We start from the raw sequence: 23,254 nt of genomic DNA, 5'->3' as shown, positions 1-23,254 counted from the left end.
AAGAGGACTTGAAATACTGATGCCTTCATTATGGATGGCACCTCAATGTAAAGAACACAAAAATGCTCACAATTTGGCCAATAAATAATATCATGGTGAATGGAGAAAAGATTAAAGTTGTGAAAGACTTTATTTTGCTTGGATTCACAATCAGCGTTCATGGAAGCAGCAGTCAAGAAATCAAATGATGTACTGCATTAGGCAAATCTACTCTTTGAAGTGCTAAAGAGCAAAGATGTCAATTTGAGAACTAAGGTGTGCCTGACCCAAGTCATGGTGTTTTCAATCACCTCATATGCATGTAAAAGTTGGACAATGAATAAGGAAGACCATAGAAGAATTGTTGTATTTGAGGTATGGTGTTGGAAAAGAATATTAAACATACCATGGACTGCCAGAAGAACAAACAAATCTGTGTTGAAATCGGTATAAACAAATCTGTAGCCAGAATGCTCCTTAGAAGTCAAGATATCGAGATTACATCTCTCATACTTTGGAGGGACCAGTCCCTGGGGAAGGACATCACACTTGGTAAAGTGGAAGGTCCTCAGAAAAGAGGAAGACCCCCAATGAGATGGGTTGGGACGGTGGCAACAGCAATGGGCTCAAGCTCAGGACCAGGCAGTGTTTTCGTTCTGCTGTGCGTAGGGTCGCTATGAGTCGGAACCAATTCAATGGCATCTAACAACAACATACCATAGGTCGGAAAACCTATACAGTGTCGCTATGAGTCAGAACCGACTCAATGGCACTTAACAGCAACAACAACAACAAAATATGTGTCACTTGGCTGGATCATGATTCTCGGTGGTTTGGTGGTTATGGGATGGTCCCCCATGATGTGAAAAACCAATCAGAGGATTTCGGATGGACTGCAGTCTATTTAATCCCACCACGACCTTGAACCACTGTCCAAGGTCACCTGCAACACCTTTTAGTTCATAAGAGATCAATGGGAGTAAAGTGTTACTAAAGATAAAACTGAAATGGTTACAAGCAAACATTGACAGAGAACTTCCAGAGGTTCAAGTCAGATTCAGAAGAGGACGTGGAACAAGCATATCATTGGCTGAAAGCAGAGACTATCAGAAAGATGTTTGCCTGTGCTTTATTGACTACGCAAAGGCTTTCGATTGTGTGGATCATGACAAGCTATGGACAACATTGCAGAGAATGAGTATTCCGGAACACTTCATTGTGCTCATGAGGAATCTGTACATAGACCAAGAGGCAGTTGTTCAAACGGAACAAGGGAACACCGAATGATTTCAAGTCAGAAAAGGTGTGTGCCAGGGTTGTGTTCTTTCACCATACTTATTCAATCTGTATGCTGAGCACATAATCCGAGAAACTGGATTATATGAAGAAAAAGATGGCATCAGGTTTGAAGGAAGACTCATTAACAACTTGCGATATGCAGATGATACAACCTTGCTTGCTGAAAGTGAAGAGAACTTAAAATGCTTACTAATGAAGAACAAAGACCACAGCCTCCGGTATGGGTTGTACCTCAATGTAAAGAAAACAAAAATCCTCACCACTGGGCCAATAAACAACATCCATATAAATGGAGACAAGAGTCAAGTTGTCAAAGACTTCATTTTGCTTGGCTCAACCATCAACACTCATGGAAGCAGCAGTCTAGAAATCAAACATCCTATTGCGTTGGTCAAATCTGCTGCACAAGACCCTTTAAAGTGTTCAAGAGCAAAGATGTCAGCTTGAGGACTAAGGTGCACTTGACCCAAGCCATGGTATTTTCAATAACCTCATATGCATGCAAAAGCTGGACAGTGAATAAAGAAGACCATAGAAGAATTGATGCTTTTGAGTTCTGGTGTTGGAGGAGAATATTGAAAGTGCCATGGACTGCCCATAGAACCAATAGATCTGAGTTGGAAGAAGTACAGCCAGAATGCTCCTTGGAAGTCCGGATGGCCAGACTTTGTCTCCTATACTTTGGACATACAGTTAGTAGAGACCAGTCAGTCCCTGGAGAAGGATATCGTGTTTGCTAAAGTGGAGAGTCTGATAAAAAGAGGAAGACCCACGACGTGGCACCGTGGCAGCAGCAATGGGCTTGGCGTAGTGGTGATTGTGAGGTTGACGCAGGACTGGGCAGTTTCGTTCTGTTGTGCATAGGGTTGCTATGAGTCGGTACCGGCTCTATGGCACTTAATACCAACAACAACAACAACTACCTGGTGTGGCACTGTGGGATAAACACTAGACTGCTAACCGCAAGTTTGGCAGTTCAAACCCACCAGCTGCTCATTGCAAACCCTATACAGGGTCGCTGTGAGTGGGAACCGACTCACTGGCAGGAGCATAGTGTGTCCTTTGGACCTGGGATGGCTGCACAGGGAAGCTCCTAGACCAAGGGGCAGGAGGTCTTCAAGACACATGGAGAGCTCCTAGGAATGCTGGGCCTACCGATGCTAAACGGAGACAGAGCCAAGACAGAGAGCAATCCTTCCCCTGCAGCGAATACATTTCTGTTTCTTAAAGCCCTCCACTTGTGTTCTTTCTTAGACACCATGGATCTAGCCCATGCAGATCACAACTCCATCCTCCCAGATGTCGTCTCCTGGCCATTATCCCCTTTGGATGCTCACACTGTTTTGGCTTTGGCTCCTGGTGTGGCTCTGTGTGTGGTGGGGCACTACAAAATGCTCCCGGTTCATCTGGTCCTTGGCCTACCCCTACCCTCGAATCCACCACTTCTCTGAGGAGATCCGGTTCCTTGGATTGGAGAATGGATGAGGGTGTGCCGACTGCTACTGGAGTGTTGTGAACTGCCATTGAGTCGGTCCTGACTCATAGCGACCCTGTACAGGATATCTGAGGAGCAGCTGGGAAATTTGAACCACAGACCATGTGGTTCAAATCAACCTTGTGGTGGAGTGCTTATCTTCTAGCGTCACACCAGGACTCCTTTTCAATGGACGAGGGACTGGGTATTTTTAAGAAATCACGAGCTCAGACTGAAACCTCCCACCCAGCCCAACATCACAGGCAGATTTCAGACGATTCAAAACGATGTTGTCTCTTCCTGAGAACACCAATACATTTACTCATTTTCTCTGTCAAATAGATTCTATCCTGAAACCTGCTGCCATCAAGTCAGTTCCGATTCACAGCAACGCTACAGAACTGAGTCAAACTACCCCACAGGGTTTACGAGTCTGTAGTCTGGCCTAGGGAGTCCTGGTGTGGCTCTGTGGGTTAATGCACCAGACTGCAAAGTCGTTTGAACTGCAACGTCAGTGGTTCAAGCTCACCAGCTGCTCCTTGGAACCCCTAAACAGGGTCACTATGGGTCGGAATCGACTCGACGGCACTTAACAACAACAACAATCTTTACGGAGGAGTGCTGTTGTGGCGCTGTCGTGTCAGCACTGGACTGCGAATCACAACGTCGGAAGTTCAAACCCACCAGCTGCTCTTCGGAAACCCTACACAGGGTCACTATGAGTCAGAAGGGACTCAACAGCACTTCACAACAACAATCTTTAGGGAAGACACTGCCACATCTTTCTCCTGCTGAGTGTCTGGAGGGTTCAAACCTCTAACCTTGCAAATAAGCTGAGTGCTTAGCCAGGATTCCTTCTACCCTAAAGAACGTCACCGCCACCATTACCAACAACCAGCATTCTAAAAGAAAACTCAGTGACTTTTGTTCTTAGAATATAGCACACAAAGGGAGCTAGCTGTTAACGGTTTCAAAGGCACTGGAATTCATTCTTTTTTCTGTGTGGTTTTGGTGTCAATCAGATATGCTGTTAGGATCCTTAGTTTGGGCTTTTCTTAAAATTTGGTGTTTTATTTTTTCCTCCTTTGAAATTTATTTTTTAATATGTGAAATACTTACATTGTTCAAAAGCCAAAACTACACAAAAAGATAGGGTCCAGGGTTCTCTTCCTGACTAGTGACCCGACTAGTGGTTTTGGTATTGCAACTGCTGATAGATACCTGAAGATGTCTTCAGGAACTGCCAAAATTGGGCACCCTGCTCCCAACTGCAAAGCTCCAATTGCTATGCCGGATGGTCCATTCAAAGATAACAGCTTGCCTGACTACAAAGGAAGACATACTGTGTTCCTTCTTTGTCCTCTTGATTGCGCTTTTGTGTGCCCCACTGAAATCATTGCTTTCAGTGACAGGGCAGAAGAATTTAAGAAACTCAACTGACAAGTGATTGGTGCTTTGGGGGGATTCTCACTTCTGTCATCTGGCTTGGATCAACACACCCAAAAAACAAGGAGGACTGGGAGCCATGAATAGTCCTTTGGTATCAGAGCCCAAGCGCACAATTGCTCAGGACTATGATGGGGTCTTAAAGGCGGGTGAAGCCGTCTCATTTAGAGGACTCTTCATCACTGATGATAAACGGATCCTTCCACAGATCACTGTAAATGACCTCCCTGTGGATGAGCCGCTCTGTGGATGAGACCCTAAGACTAGTTCAGGCCTTCCAGTTCACAGAAGAACATGGGGAAGTGTGCCCAGCTGGCCAGAAGTCTGATGCTCAGAAGTGAGTGCGGGGGGCCACTTTAATGCCAGGCAGCAAGCCGCCCTGAGAAAACAAACAAACCTCTTTTGTAATTTGTTTATGCTTTTAACACAAAGCGTCTGACTTGGCTGTCATGTGGTACAATAGGACAGACCTTTCCTACAGGAGCTGAGTGGGCAACCTTCCTTTTCGCCCTGGTGGACCTGGCCAGGCCAGCTGCTGTGTGTCGGTAGTGGATCAGTGTACTGCTGTGGACCGTGTGTCGGTAGTGCAACATGAGCCTACGGATCTTTTGTAGTTTCTATTAAACTTGACCGGAGACCATAATGCTTCATTTTAGGGGGTATTTACCTTTGGACTTTTAGAATAATTTACTCTTTGCCTGCAGAATCAGGGAATTGTATTGGGAAATTCAGGAAATAAATACAACAGAAGGTGCAGGGAGAGGGACTGTGTGCTGGCGGCCGGGGACAGGCGTGTGGGGTGTACCTTTCATTGGTTGATGACGCATGCAGGGGATTGTGATCATTGCAATTAAATGAAATACGATAGGATGAATGTAAAGATAACGTTCTCCCGTGTAAACGATCGCATAATTCAAAGTAAAAACTAAAAAAAAAAACAACAACAAAAAGATATGGTCCAAGGAATCCCACACCCCGCTCAACTCTCTACAGATAAACGTTTTCATTCGTTTCAGGCAGCCTCTTTTACGTCTTCCTCAGTAACTTATGTGTGACTGTGTGCCCTCTGCATGCTGGGTTTTTGGGTGGTTGTTTTTTTTTTTTTAGATAATACACCCTGGATCTAATTCCATATTGGCATGTGTCAATCAAGTTGTCATCAAGTTGATATCATAGAGATCTGTATTTGTTTATTTATTTACTTATTTTTACAGGACTCTCGTGGCATCCTGGTGCTGCTGTATGATAAGCACTGGACTGCAAACCACAAGGTCTGTTGACACAAGCACTGAGGGGCGAAAGGGCAGAGGCCTCAGTCTCGGCCCCCTTTAATCTCCTAAACCAAACCAGGGCCAGCCATGCACCCAGCGGCCTCAGCAGGTGAGATTTTGGTGCGGGCACCTCGGGGTCACATCTTGAAGAAGTCTGACGCTTTCCTCGCCATCTTTCCCAGGCAGGCGTGGCTGGACAGCAAGCGATCAAGCACCAGAAAGGTTCCCTAAAGCCTCAAACCTACGGCCATCCATTGAATTCCGACTCATAGTGACGCTATGTAGGGTTTCCCAGTGCTGGTGCGGCGCTGTGGGCCGCCAGGTCGGTTGTTTGAACCACAAGGTCAGCGGTTCAAAGTCACCATTCGCTCCTCTGAAACCCTATACAGGGTTGCTCTGAGTCGGAAGCGACTCCAGGGCCCTGTACAGTGCAAACACTCTCAGCTTTCGCCCGCACGCAGAGCCCACGCAGAGCCCCTGCACCGCCAGGACTCCGGAAGGCTCCCGGCGGGCCTGCTTGGGAAGGCACTTGGGTGGCTCTTGTGCTGAGGGGCGGATCTTCGTGAGGAGGCCACAGAGCCCACAGGGTCCTCTGGGACCAGAACAGGACAATTAGTGTTCTGGGAAACCTGAGTCGCGTCCTGCACACAGGGGCGGAACTTCGTGAGAGAGTCAGTCTCTCCGGCCCATGGGCTCCCTGGGGCTCCACTAAAGGGCCAGACATGCGTCTAGAGGCCTCCCTAGGAGCTTGTTTGCGCATGCGCTCTGGAGAGCAGAGCTCAGCACTAAGAATTAGTCTCTCCGCACCCATGGGGGCGGGGGTCTCTGGAAGCTCTAGCAAGGCTAGCTTGGCGCGAAACCGCCACGCCTTTGGCCTCAAGAGGAGCGTGTGTGCGCAGGCGCCCGGATTTGGACTCCTGAGCTAAGGGGCGGAGCCTGGGGAGGGAACCTCAGTTCCTCTAGTCCATCAGGTCTATGGCGGCTCCAGCGAGCAGCTAGGCGGGAAGCGACTGCTCCCCGGCCGGCTCGCGAAGAGCCAGTGTGCGCATGCGCCAGAGAGTGGCGCCCTGCACTTGGGGGGCGTGGTTTCGTGAGGGAACTTCCGTTCTGGTGCGTTGTTTGAGCGAACGGAGGGATTCGGTCAGCGTTCTGAGGGCGGGGCCGAAGGCGTGCCAGTGGACATGCAGGACCCGGACTCTGGCGGTGCTCCCGAAGCCGCTGAGGCGGCGGCGGAAGATGTTGCTCAGGCAGTGCACATGCCACAAGGCTGCGGGCCCGGAGGAGACGCCGAACCGTTGCTTCCAAGTTCCAGCGGCCGACTCCACGAGTTGTATCCGCTCCGAGGCGGCGGCAGTAGGGGAGCCGGGCCGGGCCGGGACCGGGGAGTGGGCGGGACGGCCCAGGAACGGGTCGCGGTGTTTGGGGGCCGGAAGGCGGAGGGGCGGCGTGAGTGCGGTCGGTGGCGCCTTAACTGAAGCCTCAGCTCCCTGACGGTGCCATTCCGTTCGCCCCTGGAGGCGAACATCGCCCGCGGGTCCCTGGCCCCGGATGCTGAACCCCATCCGGGGCTGGTGGCCAAGGAGCTGGCTGTGGACGGCAGTAGGCTGATTGTGTAAGTTCCTGGGGGCTGCGGGGGGCGCGGGGCCGAGCCGTGCACGGAGGGGCAGCCGGGGACGCGCCTTTCTCTGTCCCCCTGAGTAGTCGCTGGATTGCAGAAGAGCCTCGCCTGCTCCGGATCTCCATCATCAGCTTTCTGGAGCAGCTCTCCCTGGTGGTGCGGACCATGCTGCGCTTTGGACCCCCGGTGTTCCGCTAAGCCCAGCGCGGGCTGACCACTCCGCCTGGCCTCCACTGCCCCTTGGCTGGCCTCGGGCCTGCCCATGGTGCTGGAGGAGGGCCGCTAAAGCTTAGTCCGTGGACGCACACAATAAAGCCGAGTTTCTGTTGCCCGGGCCGGCCTCCTTTGCCCGGGGTTGCAGGGGGCACTCCAGCGGTTCCGGGGGAGAACGAGGAGGCCTTCTGCTCCCGGGAACCTTGTGCAGGGCCGCTGTGAGTCGGAACCGACTCCACGGTACAGCACCGGCCCGGAGTTCTGCTTGGGTGGACTGACTGCTTACGCGTGGTCAGCACGTCACACCTCCGTGAAAACCTCTGTACAGGGGCGTTTGGCGTCACAACCAACTCAAGGAGCAGCCACGCCAATCATTGTGTCTAAATATGACATACTTAACAATAGTATGAGGGGCTTTTCAGTGCCCTTTGTCCACGTGAACTTTTTGAAGCCCCCTCCCATAGAACCCATCATTTTTTTAACTTCAAGGTTTTTTCCCTAATTTTGTTTTTCATTTAACATTGAGTTTTTCCTCTGTCTATAAATTCTTCAGAAGCACGCTATTGAATAGATGCAGAAAAAGAAGTCTCATAATGTCATTCCAGGACAACTAAGTTGTCGTCATTTCGTTCTCTTAGAGGTAATAATGATTCAGGGGATTCCTGATTATAATTGTTTTCAGGAGGGCTTATTTACCTTAGATTTCAAGGCAGTGTTACTGAACTCAGTCACTATTCCAGTCATTATTTAATCTCTTAATCTGATTCTGGTGGGGCACGGTGGGTTAATGTGCTGGACTGCAAGGTCGGCAGGCAGCTCACCAGCCGCTCGCTCATCAGAAACCCGAGACAGGGTCTGTATGGGTCGGAACCGACTCCACAGCACTTAACAACAACAATCGGATCCTAAATGTAGCCCCAAATGGTGAGGCCAGTTCACTGGGGACAGGACTCCAGTCTGACCCGTCCCCCTTCCCTGCAAAGCCCTGAATCAGCTTCAAAGACAAGGCTGGTCTCAGGTCCCACCGCCCCTCTGTTCCAAGCCCACCAATGGGCTCCCAGATCCCTCACAGAGGCTCCCAGAGCCCAAAGTGGCCCCGCCCCTTTCTCTCCCCTTTGCTCACTCCAATCCAGCCACAGAGGTCTTTGCACTGCCTTCTTCTGTCTGCAACTCTATTTGCCTGGGGTGCACCCGACTGCCAGCCTTCCTCCAGCTCCTTCTCAATTGTCACCCACTCCAGCCAGGCTTTCCTGACCTACCACCCCCACACCTCCGCAGTTATCAACAGCTCCTAGAACAGTGCTTGCACAGAGGAGGAACCCCAATATCCTCACTCTTGAATTTCATCAGTCTGCCTCACCAAGCTTGTCAAATGCTATTCTCTTGACCCAGAACACTGCTGGTATGCCCTGCTTCCCCTCCCCCCAGCCCGTGACCTGCTGGAACCCGTTTGGGGCTCAGAGGTAGGTGGGTGCATCATGGCAGGAGAGACCCCTGGGACAGTAAGGAGTCACCGGCATTCCAGGAGTGTGGGTGCAGTTGAAGGTACTGGAGGATTCTGAACAGAGTGGACACCTGATTGGTCTTCTATCTTAACAGAATCCCTCTGCCTCCCAATTGAGAAGTGGCTAGGCGGGGGCTGGACAGAAAGCGAGAGACTAGTCACGGTGGGTGGTGAGAAATCGATTCAGGATATAAATCAAAGGGGGGATTGGACACGATCTGGGACAAGTCACTCTCTCATCCATTATAGGAGTCCAGCTCTCGTGGAGTCTTAACGGGGTTGCCCGTCTGTGTTCACATTAGACACCCACCTGCCCCAAGGACAAAGCCACACGCACTCCATTTTCCCAACATTTAATTAGCAAAAGGAAAACATTCCATGAACAAAGAAAACATCATGCAACCCAAGAGGGGACGACCGGGGTCTGGGACACAGACAGGCCAGGTTGCTCAGAAGAGGCCGAAGACACGGAGGAGTAAGGCACTGCCGCCTCGGCCCCTCGGGGCAGGCGCAGGACAGGGCAGCGGAGAGCCAAGTTTCAGGGCCAGTGCAGACAACACTGAGGACATTTGGCAGTGGGCCAGGAGGAAGGGGCATTCCGTGCCCTCAGGCCTAGCTCGGCCGCAGCACTGGCCTGGTTATTGCTCTCCCATGCTCAGAGAGATCAGGGCCCTGAGAACAGAGCATCTGCCTCCCACTACTTGTGGAGGGCAGCTTCAGATGCACCCCCACTCCAAGTCGGCTAGTGCCTGGACCCCCTTCCATTGCAATTTCACAAGGACCCAGGACAGGTGGAGAGGAAGGTGGGTGAGGTCGGCAACATCCCAGGAGGGACACACGTTCACAGATGGCAACAGTGAGGTGGAGTTAAATTAAATAAATAGGTGGTTGGGGTATAAATAGGAAGGAGGGCAGGGGCTCTCGCCACATCTGGGCACCAGGGCAGGAGGGTGGGGTATTGCTGCTGCTGCTGTTGGGTTAGGGGGGCTTGGTCCTGTCTTCTGCCCCCACCCCAGGGCCCAAAGCAAGGCACTAGTGAAGGGGGCCCAGGTGTGTGCTGGGGACATAGCCCGGTGCCTCCCCCACGCACCTGCTCCGGGTGTCAGTCAGCTTGGGGACCGGGCGGGAGCCAGCCCCTTTGTGAGAGGACAGCTGAGGACAGAGACGCCCCCTCCTCACCCGACTGCTCCACCCTCAGCTGTGGTTGGACACGAGGCTGATGATCTGCTCCAGCTTCTGGCGCAACTTGTGCTTACGACAAGCGGCGTCTCGGTCCAGGGCGCTCAGTATCTGGGAGGGGGCGTGGAGGGTCCCCTGGAATGAAGCCTGACGAAGGGGCAGCTCCCCCTGTGCACAGCCCCCGCCCCTGGCTAGCTCCCCTCTCCCACACTCCTCGGTGGGCTCTCGTTCTGGAACATCAGGAGAACTTATTTCTACACAGCCCACCAGCCTGTCCCGGACCTGGGACCCGGGACCTGGGGCCCCCTCCAATGACTCACAGAGCACTTTCCCCTCCTCTTCCTCACAGACAGGGTGCCACCATTCCCGGGGTGGTCTAGACGAGAGTCCCCAATTCCTCACTTCCCTAGTCCCACCTAGCACCCCTACCTCCACCCAAACCGATCTCCTCCAGGTCACTGCCATCTCGCTGCCAAACCTGGGAGGGAGGCTCCATGGTACTAGACCTCTCAGGAGCATCTGACAAGTGACCGCTCCCACCTCATGAATGACACCTGGGACCTCCCCCGTGTCCCAGAACCCCAGCCCACACTCCCGGATTCCTGTCCTCCCCACGGCCGCTCCTCTCGCCACCCTCTGACCCTCTGAGGTCCTGGGACCCTTCTCTCTCTATCCCACCTCCCTGCCTCCCTGAGTGAAACCTTCTGGGCTCAGGGCTTTGTGTGCCAACAACGTCCCCAGTGCCCTCGTACCACCAGCCCAGGATCCTACAAGTGGCCTTGTCCTCCCCTCCCCTTACCCTCCTGCTGCTCCTGTCTCCTAACTCTGTCCAGCTGGAACCTTGTGCCCCAACCACTGGCTTCCTGCCTGGGTCCCTCCATGGAGTGGGACCATGGGCAACCCAAAAGATAGGTCCCATTCCCCACCAAGACTTCTGTGTTTGCCTCACACCGTACCCTTGGGGTAGAACACTGAACTTTAAGGGGCGGGGGCAGCACATACCTCCTGGCGGTACTTGGTGACGTAGAAGTAGAGCTCGCTGAGCGCACTCAGGACGTTGAAGTCACTAGCATGCAGGCGGGACTGCTCCACCAAGTAGGCATCCATGTCCTGGTCACTGATGGACGCCATCTTGGCGATGTCCCGGTAGTACCTGGTGGAGTCCAGACAGGTTGCCTGAGCATAATTCCCCCAAGGCCAAATCCCACCCCCTCGCCGGCCCAGTCAGCCTCCGAGAGGCACCCCCACGGCCCAGCTTCTGGGGCCCTAGTCCTGCCTTCCCCCGCCTACCTCTCCACCCAGCCCTTGTAGCTGGGAATGTCCTTGGCATAGAGCAGCTTGTTGGAGGGCGAGTCCTTGCCCAGTCGGTGCTCGGACGTGGAGCAGGAGTCCATGAAGGTCTGGGCCACCACTGAGAGGCAGGCGTCTGTGATGCTGCTCTTGTGGATGTCGAACACAAACTGCGGGTTCTTAATGACATTCACCCAGAAACGCAGGGGTAGGCTGCAGGTGAAGGAGAAGGGATCAGTCAGACCTCTCCCAGCCCCAGCCCCTGAATGGCCACTGTCTGGCTAGCTCACAGTTTGTCCAGAGCAGGCAAGAAATGGCATGAGGAAGAAAGGTCTGGCAGTCTGCTTCCAAAACTCAGCCTATGAAAAGCCTATCAAATAGTGGTCTCCACTCATCTGGAGCAAAAGGAAAGAAGGGAACTTTAAGACTCAGAGACGACAGCAGAAGACCCAGGGTCACGCTGAACCATTTGCAGAGAAATTGTTAAAAAAAAACAACAAAAAACCCAACTTGCTCTGTAAACTTTCACTGAGAACAGAAAAAAGAATCTTGGGAAAAAAAGAAAAGACTGTCAAGGCTCAACAGCCTTCCCTTTACGTTTCTGGGGGACTCCAGGAAGTGAGAAGAGGATGTTGCCCACTTTTCTATCACGGCTGTCTCCACCTGGGCCCCCACTGTCCAGCCCAGCCTTCAGCCCTGGCCCTCGCATTCGCTGTTCTGCTGATGGCCGCCCTGCCAGGAAGAAACCAGGGCAGCTTCCTCCAACACTGGCCCCTGAGGCCACCTCCCAAATCACTCATCCAGTGCTTTGCTGTGGGTTCCCCTAGCAGGAGGAACCCAGTGAGCTCCACCACCCTCCCCGCCTCCCTCACGGCCACGTACCAGTTGCTCTTCCAGGTGTGCCGCACATCGGGGTCACTGATCTGCCTCTGGTCAGCCTGCTCATCCAGGAAGTCAAACATGTACTTGATAGCCAGCGGCAGGGCTGAGCCACGGTGAGCAGTGCTGAAAACGGTCTCAAAGAGGTCGTCCACAAACTTCTGCAGTGTGCCCTGAGGGCGCAGGACAATGCAGGTGGAGGGGCTTTCCTCCAGGGTCCCGCTCTGACCCAGGCCAGGGGTAACTCCAGGCATAGATGGAAGTTTCCGTAGCCAAGGCCTTGAGAAAGGCCCAGTGAATTCTAAGGATTCCAAAGCCCTTCCCTGAGCAGACCAGGCCAACCTCAGGGCCCTGGGTGTGCAGGGCAGACCCACCTTGGTGGCCAACAGCCGAGTCAGGTAGATCTCTGAGACCATCTTGCTACCACGGTCGCCCTCACGCTGGTCCAGGTGGTCGTGGTTCTTCACCAGGTGCCATAGCTTGGTGCCTGTCTCCTGGTCAGGCGTGATCATGGGAGCCCGCGAGCGCAGGCTGTCAGGGCTGCTGGCTGTACGCAATAAGCTCTCTGAGGCAGAGGACAGCAAAGCCCCTCAGAGAGCTGCGGAGCGAAGGGTCACGGCAGGGGCTGCGAAGACAAGCTCTCGGAGGCCGAGGACAGAGGACAGCAAAGCCCCTCAGAGAGCTGTGGGGCTCTGGGTCATGGCAGGGGCTGCGAGGCCCAGCCCACTTCGAAGCTCTCCGAACTAGGTAGCTCCCAAGGACAGGGCCAGGAGGACCTACTGAGCCAAGCTGACCACTGGACAGTGGGGGTGGGTGACCTCTCAGTTTCCCCAACTGTCTCCGCACTGAAGGACCTACCGTAGCGGCTGAGGGAGCGAGTGAAGGTGAAGGAGTTGGCCATATTGTAGGCGGACACTTGTTTGGGCACCAGTGCCACTAAGGAGCCATCTGTTACCTGGAGACCCCAGAGACAGAGAGGGGACCTGAGTCAGCATTTGCTGCCACCATCTTACTGTGGGTGTGGGGGAGAGTGGGGAGAAGCCGAGGTACCACTCCCTCCCAGCTCCTCACCTGATAGTGGGCCAGCGAGTTGACCCTCTTCCAGTCACACTCGATTTTGGTGGTGACGTCCTCGTCCTGGAGAATGATGCGGGCCATGCGGCCCTGGCGCCACTCTGTGGGCCACAGACAGTAGTGAGGGACCCCAGCCCCTCCCAGCTGCCCTAAGACCCTGAGCCCATTCCTTGGGTGGTGGTAGAGCAGAACAGACAGGCCAGCCTCACCCAGGTCCATGTCCTCTGCCTTAGGGCGCTGGGAGTAGGGCACCCCCTTGTACATGGTGTCTAGCAGCTTGTCTTTGGCCTGGGTGATGCTGTCACAGTTGAGAACCTTCACGGGAACCTGGACACTGCCCTCGCTCTCAGGGCACACACAGTGCAGGGTCTGAGAGCAAGGGGACCCCTGAGTCAGTGCCGGGCAAAGTAGCACCCCACCCCAACACCCTGGCCTGGCCCCTCACCAGCGTCTTATAGTCGATCTGCTGCCGGATGAGCTTGTCCTCGCTCAGCGAGTAGCGAGCCTCACCCGTGATGGCATCGATGGGGCCCTTCTCCATCTGCTGCTTGATGGCGCAGTAGAGCAGGAAGAGCGGCTCCCCTGCACATTCCTGCAGCCAGCCAGTCACAGAGCTAGAGGCTTCCTGACAGCAGCCTTGTCCCTGCCACCTGCCCTATCGCCCACCCGCACACGTACCTTCAGAAACTTGTGCAGCAGAAAAGTGAACCAGTTGGTGAGCATCTTCTCCGCAACTGATTCGGTCCTAGAGCAGAGAGGGGCGCTCAGGCCTGGCAGGGGGCGGGGCCTAGCAGGAGTATGGCCAATCAAGAGCAGGGGGTGGGACCAGCAAGGGGTGGGGCCAGAACCGGAAAGGCCGAGCAAGGGCGGGGCCTAGTCTGACAGGGAAGTTGCAGGGGACCAGGCCTAGTTTGGGGTGGGGTCAGAACCATAATGGTCAGGCAGAGCCTGACGTGGGCGGGGCTAGTCACAGTAGTGCCAGAATGGAGGTGGGGCCTAACAGGTGCAGGGGCAGAACCAGAAAGAAAGGCAGGGGGTGGGACATAGGTGGAGTTGGATCAGAATGGAAGGCGGAGCCTGAAAGGGCGGGGCTATTCAGGGTGGAGTCAGAATGTCGGTGGGGCCTGGAAGAGGTGGGGCTAACCAGGGGTGTGACCAGAACCTGAAAGGTCAGGCAAGGGGCGGGGCCTGGCAAGAGCAATGACAGAATGGAAGGTGAGACCTGGCATAGCAGGGGCTAGCCAGAGAGGGACAAGAATGGAGGTAGGGCCTGGCAGGGGTGGAGCTAGCCATGGTGGGGGCACCATGGGAAAAGTCAGGCTTGGCAAAGCTAGCCAGGGGCGGGGCTAGGCAGGACTAGGGCCAGAATAGGAAAAGGACAGGTAGGGTACCTGCGCAGTAGCAGCTTCGGGTGGTTCTTGCTCTCGAGGTTTTTCTCGATGAGGTCGGCCAGCAGTTGCTTGAGCAGCCCAGTGGCATAGTCGAGGCGGCTCTGCAGGGCCACCATGGTTAGTGATGCCACAGTGCCGCGGTCTCGCATGGAGAAGCTGCTCTGGGCTTCCAGGGTATGGATGAAGGTGAGCACGAAGGCGCGGCTGTGCAGCAGCTGTCCAAAGAGGCGAAGGGCCTTCTCCACATTGGGGGGTGTCTGTGGGGAGCAGGGAGTCTGGGAGGTACCCAAGGGGGAAGGAGAGGGGTAGGGGAAATGGGAGCCAGGGAAAGGGGGTCTCACATCAAGTTCCTTGAGCACAGGATGGGCCTCGATGCCTGGGAAGAGCACACGAACTGCGTAGGTACGGTAGTCCAGGAAGGGGATCTGCACTCCATCCATGTGGCTGGTCAGCTCATTGATGTCTGTCTGCAGTTCAGCGAAGGCTGGGGAGGGAGGGGTAAGCTGAGCTACGGGGGCCGAGGCCAGCTAGCCTCCTCCCACCTGCCCAGCCCCGACACCCCACCCCAGGCACCTTCCTTGCACTCCAGGGCCACGCGGGACTCCAGGTTATCCATCTGCAGCTGCAGCCGCTTGAGCGTGCGATCTGCGTCCTGTGTCTTGCGCTTGTAGGCCACCAGTACGGCGGTGATAGCCAGGAGCAAGAGCCCACCCCCTGTGGCCAGCCCGACCACGGCAGGCAGGCTCAGCGCCCTCTCGGCAGTGATGTGCAGCGTGCCCAGCCAGAACTCCAGGCCACCCACCAGCACCTACAGAGCAGGCCCAGGGTAAGCTGCGCTCCTGCCCTCCCCTAGGCCCTCCACCACCCTGCCCACCCCCACCCACCATAACAGGCTGCCGGCCAGTCTGGCTGGGTGAATCGCAGAGGAGCTGTGTGTCTGAGACAGTCAGCGCACAGGGCTGGCCCCCAATCAGCACAGTGTAGTTGAGACGAGAGCTGCCTGCAGCTGCAGGGATCAAGTTCTTGCCCTGGGGAAGGAGTGGTCCATTGGCCCAGGTCCGGTCCCTGCCGGCCCTGACCCCATCCTTCCCAGATCTCGCTGCCTTGCCCATGTCTGCAGCCCCTGGCAGGTACCTTCAGCACCACGTGGGAGCCAGGTTTGACATCCAGGACCCCAGAGGGTCCAAGTGGCTCAAAGCTGGGATCGGGGTAGTAGGTGAAGGCAGAACGGTTGAGCGAGCGGGCCGTCTGCACGTGGTCCAGCAGGAAGCCAAACTCATCAGGGTGCTCTCCTTGGGCCCGTGGCTGGGGCCGCCCCAGGAAAATCCCAGGGGCTTTACACAGCATAGCTGTGTCGTTGATCACCTGGCACGTCTGTGGGGACAAGCGTGTGCAGCCTAACAACCTGGAAGACCCCAAGTCGAGGACAGTGGGGTGGAGCGGGCAAAGGAGCTAGTACTCACATTGGTGGTCTCGATGCCACGGTACTTGGCCCGGACTCGGGGTTCCTGGACTGTCAGTAGATGGGTCCCACTCACAGTGATGGTGGTGCTGCCACTGGGGACAGGGGACAGGGGCCTCAGCCTCCCTCCCCCACTGCCCCAGCTGCACTGGAGGCAAGGAACTCAAAGGGCTGTGAGGCTGACAGACACAGGACGTGGCGCCTAAGGCTCCCAGTCCCCAGGCCTGAGCCACTCCAAGGAGCTTACTTAATGATGCTCCAGGTGGGCTCCAGACGTGTGACAGTAGGGTCCTGGGTGTAGGTGTAGATGACTCCAGGACTGGAGATGTTGGCCCGGTCCATGGTGAGGGTGATGAGGGCCTGGCTGGGACCCAGGGTGGAGACTGGCGAGATGCAGATGATTGACTTGGCGTCTCTCCTGTGGCGGCGGCAGCAGGTGCGGTGCTGAGAAGGGGGACCCTGCCAGGCCTGGCCCTGTGCCCCCCCACCCCCGCCATGCAGCCCCACCCACCTCACAAACTGGCACTCGCCGTCTCGCACGGTCACCGTGACCCGGCTGCCGGCATCCAGAGAGCTGCCCGTGATGGTGAGCCGCGTGCCCCCCGCTGCCGGGCCCCGGCCCGGGCTCACATGGTGGAAGGTCGGTGTCTGCGGGAGAAGCCATCCTGAGGGGAGGGTGGAGCCAGGAGTGGCCAGGGATGCACCACACCCAGCGCCCGGCCGGGGACAGGGTGGACGACGCACGCACCACGAAGGTGTAGAGCTGCTCAGACTGTGTGCGGAAGTCAGCTGAACAGTCGCCAACACACAGCTCCACGGGCCCCGGCGGCGAGCTGGGCACCAATGACTCCTCCATCTCACATACGATCCTGGGAGGCAAAGAAGGTGAGCCGGTGCCTGCCTCCACCTGGCCATACCTGCACCACATGCCCCCACTCACCTCTCAGCGCTGACATACTCGGTGGGTATAGTATTGCAGCGCACGCCAGCCACTCGGAGGCCCAGCTCCCGTGAGCTGAGGCCCAGGTTCTCACCCACTATGGTGACCCGGGTGCCGCCCTCCTTGGGACCCATGAGCGGGTGGACCTGCAGAGCAGGGCAGGGGGCGAGGTCAGTGCAGGCCGTCAGTGGCCCAAGGGGTGTACCGGTGGCTGTGTCACTGACCTGTGTGATGCGCGGGTGACTGCAGCGAGGGCTCTTCTGACTTGGGTGCATCCAGTTGGTTTTGGGGGTTGGGCAGTGGGCACGCAGCTGGCACTTGTTCTCCGAGATGCACCAGCCACAGCTGAAGCGGGGGTCGGCCTTGAGGCAGAGGCCGCAGCTGGAGCGCTGTGCCCAGCACTTATATAGGAGGGCTGTGGGCACAGGGGCACTGCTAGGTGGGGGCGGGCACCGGCAGAGCGGGGGCACCCACTCCCTCCAGGGGTGAGCAACCTAGGCCCCACCCCATACTCACCTCGGAAGCTGGAAGGCTTGTCAATGGGGAAATCTCCATCCCAGACCACGGAGAAGTCCATCTCTGTATCACCGTACTCATCACCTTCATAGGAGTACTGGGGACAGGGTCCAGTGTGTGACTTCAGACGAAGCGTGTGTCCCTCCCTCCAAGCTCCCACTCCAGGTCAGCGACCCCTGGCCTCACCGATGCATTCTGGCACTGCACACTGCTGCTGTTGAAGCGTACAGCGGGCACACGCTGCTGCCGTCCCTGTACGCGCACCACGCACTCATAGTTCTTCTGGCCCGACTGCGGCTGCGGCAGGTTCTTCGCCCGCAGGGTGAGTGGTTGCATGACACCAACCGGGATCAGGAGGTCCCCGCTGGGCAGGATTTCGGGGCAGCCCTGGGGAGGACATCAGTCACCCACAACCCAGCCAGGGCTTGGGGGGGCTCATAGAGACCACTGAGAGCAAAGGCAGCAAAGCCAGAGGGCCAGTTCCCAGTGCCCACCCCCAGGCCCCACCTCACCTCGGGGCTGTGGACCCTGCCCTCCTGGAAGGAACACTCGTGGGGGTGGCTGGCACACACATGGCGGTACTTACACCAGTGACAGGGGTAAGGGCTGCCCACGCAGGACATGCACCTGCAGGGCAGAGGGGCTTCAGAAACATGCAAGAACATGGGGAGCGCCCCCCTCCCTGGGACACAGTGGTGGGGAGCTAAAGGAAGGAGGCGGTCATTGTGTGGAGACCGCCACCCTGCAGGCAGACCCCCCCCCACTCATCCCAGAACAGAAGCAACACTTACGACTGGAGAACGCTACAGTTGTAGAAGACGAGATCAGCCCCAGCAAAGCGCACACCGGTCTCCTTGGAGAGCAGCTGCAGCCGGACGGTGCGTGTGGCGCCTGCAGCAAGCCGAGGGCCATGAGTGCAGGGCACGCAGAGGGGCCTCCCCACCCCCGGCAGCCCAGCCCACTAACCATGTCCCCTGGTGAGCGCCCGGAGCTCCTGGAGGGAGGGCGAGGGGCAGCGCAGCTCGCCTGAGGGCAATAGGAGGGCCTCGCTGGCAGTCACCTCCTCAAAGGTACAGCTGACACCAGCACTGAGGTCGGGCACGTTGCGGATGGCTACAGTCAGCTGTCGAGTCAGAGGCCTTAGAGCAGGGGCGGGGTACCATCCCACCCAGGCCACACACTCCCACTCCATGGCTTACCTGCACCCCCAGGGACGTCACTGACACATTGTTGGGCCGAACCCGAACTTGGACACACTTACTCAACTCTTCAGCAAAGCCATGTGGGGCCAAAGCCCCTGGGCAGGCCCCCTCCCTGCAGCACCTGTGCAGGGGGGGCGGGGGTGTGACAGGGACGTCAGCAGAGGTGGAGTTCCGCTCATTAGCTGCAGGATGGGGGGAGGGAGAAGACACTGGGGCACAACTGGGACAAATGGGCTCTCCTGGGTCCCCTGGGCCCTCACCTGTGCTGTAGTACACACCAACCGCAGTGCGGGTCCCCAGAGCCCAGGCAAGCCACACAGCTAGGGTACTGCTCACACGTCTCCACCGGGAGCTGGCTTACCTGGGGACAGTCACGTCAGCACCAGGCCAGGTCTGCCTCCCACCCCACCATGGCCCATCGCACGCCCACCTGCTTCTCACTCAGGAGGTAGATGTACTGGTGGTCAGGGCTGAAAAGCAGGTCTCGAAGGATGGGGCTGCCATCTACCACAGGGACCGTCTCGTACAAGTGGGCGTCCTGGGAGCTATCAACCCGAACCTGGGCCAGGAGACCAGGGCACAGCCTGATGCTGCTGCAGCCCCCTGGCTGTCAGCGCATCGTCTCGAGCCAGGGCCCATCACTGGGAGCTTAGAACTTGGCCCTCCTGCCTGGCACCCACATCCCGCAGTCTCCCAAAGCTAGGGGAGAGGGTGCCAAGGCCACCTGCTGGAAAGCCCCAGGGATACCATGATCAGCAAGTCAGTAGTGGTGACAGCTGGACCACTCTGAGAACATTCTAGAATCTTTAAGTGGCTGAACTAACTGTATGCTATGTGAATTACATCTTGAAAAACTGTTACCCAAGAAAAAGGGTCCCAGGAGCAGAATAGGCTGGTCCCTGGGCCTCAGCAGCTGCCCCCTGGAAGCAGAACTGATTGTGACCTGTTCCCCCTTAGCACTTGGGAGTGGACCTTGTAGGATGGGAGTGGGTGTTTGCCAGCAGCCCTCTCCCGGTACAGGGTCACTTGGTTGAAGCGGGGAGCGGAGTTAGGGAAACAGCCAGAGGTGAGCAGGGAGCAATGGAGAGAGTGAGGGCAGGAAGGGACATAGGTGGGTTTATCCACATCTGTTCTTCTGTCATAAACTGAGGACCTCAAAATTCACGAGTGGCCCTGGCCCTGGGACCCGTGTACTCTTTAATTCAAGAGACATGGGAGCAGGTGCGGGCAGTGGGACTGCCCTGTGGTTGCTCTCCCGCCGCCCACCTCACCTTGCCCTGCATCCCTGGCTCCTCGTCTCACTCTGCCCCCTCCCTCCTGGGCTCACACGCCTAACAGCTTCCAGACCCACCTTCTTCAGACTGCCGCTGCGTGTGCCGATGAAAACCACCGAGTGCTGGTGGTAGGTGTAAGCGGCCACGCTAGCCATGCCTTCAGTACTATCAGCTAACAGGGGCAGCCCCTCGATCACATGCAGGCCACCCAGCGGCTGGTTCAACACCAGCCCACAGAAGTTTCCGTTGATCTGCATGGGCTGGATGGGAGGAGGCAAAGGAGGTACTTGTGAGGCCAGGCAGCAGGAAGGCAATGCCCGCTGACTGGGGGACCATTAGCCCCCCATATGCCGGAAGGGAGCAAAAGCCAGAACCCACTGCCATCCCTGGGCTGAAGAGGGAGCTAGAGGAGAAAGAACACAGGAAGGCTCTGGGGGAGACTCGGGACACAAGGGAGAGCCAGTTCAGGGAGCACTGAGGAGGAATAGATGGTGAAGAGAGGCAGACAGGCCCCAGCAGGCTCACGGTGTTAATGCAGGGCAACTCCTTGTTCAGGAGCCAGGGTAGGGCCAGCGTGCCCTCCCCCCGGTAGCAGGACTGGATGCGGCGGCGGATGTGGGCATTGATGTTGCTGAGGGTGAAGAGGCAGAGGACAGTCTGCCGGGGAGGGCTGGCCCGGTTCTTCTGGCCCTGGGAGAAGACGGTGAAGAGGACATCCTCATCGGCGGGTACACCCAGGGCTTGCGCCAGCAGCAGGCCTGGCTTGGCCAGGTGGGCACTCTGCACCAGGCGGTACTCCACGCCATGCCACGAGCAGCCGATGGGGAACTCAACATACGAGTAGAACTCCGAGTCCCCTGCGCACATGCGCACAATCTTGGAGGTGAAAAACTTCTCGCCAGCCGCATCCAGGAGAGTTTGCTGCGTGTCCAGCTGCAGGGTCAGGAAATACACGAAGGAGGCGCTCACGAAGCCATACACGTAGTAGATGTCGAAGGCAGGGTACAAGGACAGGGTGTCCGAGGGGATCTTGATCTGGGAGGAGACAAACTCGTCCTGATACACCTGGGGAGGAGATGGCGCGCACTGAGGCCTGGCCTGTGGCCAATTCCCCAAGCTGGGGCGCCCTGCCCATCCCTAGTCCAACCCCACAGTCCTACCCTTCCAGATAGACCTCTGAGGGAAGGGGGGAGGGGGCACAGGGCACAGGGCTCACCCACCAGACTGAACATGTCGGCACTGTCCTCGTCACCTAGCAGCTTGCGGGAACTCAGAGTGGGGAAGTACTCAGACTTGCCATCCACAGCGGTGCCAACAAACAGCTTGCTGGGCCCCTGGCCCTGCTCCACGATGACGCCGGCCATGGAGTCCGGCTCCTGGGCCCCTGACAGGTAGTGTTCCTTACGGCGGTGCGGCTCACCCAACTTGTACAGGTCATCCAGCCGCAGGAACTGGCAGATACCCTGCCAGATGCTGCCGCACGCCACAAGGCGCCGGGCAGCGTAGTCAATGAGCAAAAGTTTATTGACATTGTCCACGGGGGCCAGGCGGTGGGCGCACACCCGCATGCTGGGTGGCGGGTAGCAGCGGGCATTGTCCTCCACAGGGCCTGTGACATGGGCATGCAGTTCTGTCAGGTTGGGAGCCAACTTGAAGACCCGGTTCACGGCACCCACGAACACCTCTCCAGTCACCCGGTGCATGGCCAGGTGGGTGAGTGTGGTGTCCGTCACCGTAAAGGCGCGAAACGGCCTGCTGCTGCGGCTACCCCTGGCCTTGTCCATGGTGAGGAGCAGCGGGAGGAGGTAGACCAGGAGCATGGTCGGCAGCTGCCTGTAGAGACAGTGAGAGGCCACTCTCTCACCTCCACACCAGAGCACCAGCTGGTGACCGCAGCTGGGAAAAAGGAGGGGGCCACCACCAGGGTCTAGCACGGCCTGCCCCCCGGGGCCATCAATCACCACTCCCCCCCACCCATTGGCAGGGAGCCAGGGTGGCCTCGCCTCCTTGGGCCACACCCATGGGGGCAGCAGAGCCAGATGCTGAAAAAGGCAGGCAGGAGGCTCTCTCGGAACCCAGAGTCCCTGAGAGAGCAGCCCCCAGAGACGCCCGTCTGAGTGGGGAAAGCAGGGTGGGAACAATCACAAGGGGGGCACCCAAGTGGCCTTGCCACCAGGATCTCAGTCAGAGCTCTGGAGAGTCCAGGCCCTTCGTCAGCCCTGGGGCCTGGCTGGCAGTCTAGAACACAAAGCCGCGACGCGCCTGGCCCCACAGTCACACACCCAGACAGGCAGAAGGCACCCAGGTGGTCCAGCACAGCTCTCCCTCCACATACTGGGGCTACTGGGAAAGAGGAGGTGCAAGGGGACCCGACCTAGCCCGGGAAGCCCTGGAACCTTATGAAAAGGAGTGATAACCCCAAGTAGAGCCCAGTCTTAGGGAGCAGGAGGGAGGTGGTAGGGCTGTACAGGGACTGGTCGAGTCTCAGGCCAGCCCCAGGCCGCAGTGTGGTAGCTGCTACCATGTCGAGCTCAGCGAAGGCCTGTCTGTGGCCAAGCCCAAGGGGAACAGGGTGCCCAGCTGGGAAGGCCGGGGGTCAGATCAGGGAGGAACCGAAAAGAGGAAGGGCCATTTGCTAAAGAAAGAAGCCGGCCCCAGCGGGAAAGTGCAAAGTTTGGGCTCCGATCTATCCCCTCTCCTGGGGTCTTTTGTCAGGTCCGCATCCTGGCCCCTTAACGCAACAGTCAGAGAAGAAAGGCCGCGCATGCGAAGGGGGCCCGATCGCACGCTTATCCCTCCACACCGCAGCAGCACGAGCCAGGGGATGGGGACCGGAGGGACACGCATCGAGGCCCCAGACCGCACCCGGCGCGGCCTGAGGCGCCGATCAGCTGCCGTCGCGGACAACCCCGCTCCTCCGACTCGCCTTCGGGGACCCGGACGGCGCAAGTCCACGACGCCCACACCCGCGGGGCTGCCGGCTCGCCCGGCTCCCACCCGGGGGGTCCTGAGGGGTGCCCTCGTGCCTGGAGGTGCCTCCGCAGTCCTCGGAGGGGCTGCTTAACCGCCACAAAGGGTCCTCATCAGGAAGGGGGTCCCGCTGACCGGCCCTGGGACGCGGGCGCTGCGGCTCCGTATGGGTGGCAGGGCAGGGCGGCCACCTACCTGTCCCCCACCGCCGCTGGCTCCGGTGGCCACCGGCCACGTGGACGCGCCCCAGCCCTCGGCCGGCCCGCGCGCCCG

The 23,254-nt window shown here is 57.4% G+C and overlaps 3 protein-coding genes and 1 pseudogene across 3 annotated transcripts in view; 2 read left to right on the top strand and 2 right to left on the bottom strand.

The window, feature by feature from the left end:
• Window positions 1-3,979: 3,979 nt before the first annotated feature.
• Window positions 3,980-4,539, top strand: LOC102821923 (annotated as a pseudogene).
• Window positions 4,540-6,650: 2,111 nt separating this feature from the next.
• Window positions 6,651-7,285, top strand: LAGE3 (L antigen family, member 3). The gene is made up of 3 exons (XM_006877234.1): window positions 6,651-6,919; window positions 6,953-7,081; window positions 7,171-7,285. Exons 1-3 carry the CDS (start codon window positions 6,651-6,653, stop codon window positions 7,283-7,285), a joined length of 513 nt encoding a protein of 170 aa, XP_006877296.1.
• A 2,296-nt stretch (window positions 7,286-9,581) lies between these two features.
• On the bottom strand, window positions 9,582-21,850 carry PLXNA3 (plexin A3). The gene is made up of 32 exons (XM_006877211.1): window positions 21,232-21,850; window positions 20,537-21,076; window positions 20,089-20,271; window positions 19,168-19,296; window positions 18,998-19,098; window positions 18,735-18,858; window positions 18,502-18,658; window positions 18,327-18,426; window positions 18,048-18,162; window positions 17,722-17,922; window positions 17,536-17,632; window positions 17,244-17,434; window positions 17,020-17,165; window positions 16,828-16,948; window positions 16,591-16,727; window positions 16,327-16,497; window positions 16,081-16,174; window positions 15,752-15,991; window positions 15,502-15,645; window positions 15,191-15,425; window positions 14,959-15,101; window positions 14,618-14,874; window positions 13,905-13,971; window positions 13,672-13,818; window positions 13,436-13,595; window positions 13,224-13,327; window positions 13,011-13,107; window positions 12,527-12,717; window positions 12,156-12,325; window positions 11,274-11,486; window positions 10,986-11,136; window positions 9,582-10,094 (listed from the first exon to the last, which is right to left on the bottom strand). Exons 1-32 carry the CDS (start codon window positions 21,829-21,831, stop codon window positions 9,999-10,001), a joined length of 5,622 nt encoding a protein of 1,873 aa, XP_006877273.1. The 5' UTR covers window positions 21,832-21,850; the 3' UTR covers window positions 9,582-9,998.
• A 1,221-nt stretch (window positions 21,851-23,071) lies between these two features.
• Window positions 23,072-23,254, bottom strand: part of FAM50A (family with sequence similarity 50, member A) — a 35,639-nt gene continuing 35,456 nt past the window's right edge. The window contains 1 exon segment of the mRNA XM_006877233.1: window positions 23,072-23,176. Coding sequence (XP_006877295.1) covers window positions 23,072-23,176 — 105 coding nt within the window.

The sequence above is a fragment of the Chrysochloris asiatica genome, unplaced genomic scaffold, assembly GCF_000296735.1.
Source record: "Chrysochloris asiatica unplaced genomic scaffold, ChrAsi1.0 scaffold00445, whole genome shotgun sequence".
Classification (NCBI taxonomy): Eukaryota; Metazoa; Chordata; class Mammalia; order Afrosoricida; family Chrysochloridae; genus Chrysochloris; species Chrysochloris asiatica.
The sequence above is the reverse complement of the archived record's forward strand: the minus strand, read 5'-3'. Positions and strand labels throughout refer to the sequence as shown.

What these genes read in the sequence shown, in the direction of transcription:
- PLXNA3 (XM_006877211.1), bottom strand. Translation starts at nt 21,831, where the DNA reads ATGCTCCTGGTCTACCTCCTCCCGCTGCTCCTCACCATGGACAAGGCC. An exon ending in GAGTATGTCAGCGCTGAGAG is followed by an intron (nt 16,949 to 17,019) that starts GTGAGTGGGGGC and finishes TTTGCCTCCCAG; the next exon opens with GATCGTATGTGAGATGGAGG. An exon ending in CTGTGCTCAAGGAACTTGAT is followed by an intron (nt 14,875 to 14,958) that starts GTGAGACCCCCT and finishes TGCTCCCCACAG; the next exon opens with ACACCCCCCAATGTGGAGAA.
- LAGE3 (XM_006877234.1), top strand. Translation starts at nt 6,651, where the DNA reads ATGCAGGACCCGGACTCTGGCGGTGCTCCCGAAGCCGCTGAGGCGGCG. An exon ending in AAGGCGGAGGGGCGGCGTGA is followed by an intron (nt 6,920 to 6,952) that starts GTGCGGTCGGTG and finishes CTGAAGCCTCAG; the next exon opens with CTCCCTGACGGTGCCATTCC. An exon ending in GACGGCAGTAGGCTGATTGT is followed by an intron (nt 7,082 to 7,170) that starts GTAAGTTCCTGG and finishes CCCCCTGAGTAG; the next exon opens with TCGCTGGATTGCAGAAGAGC.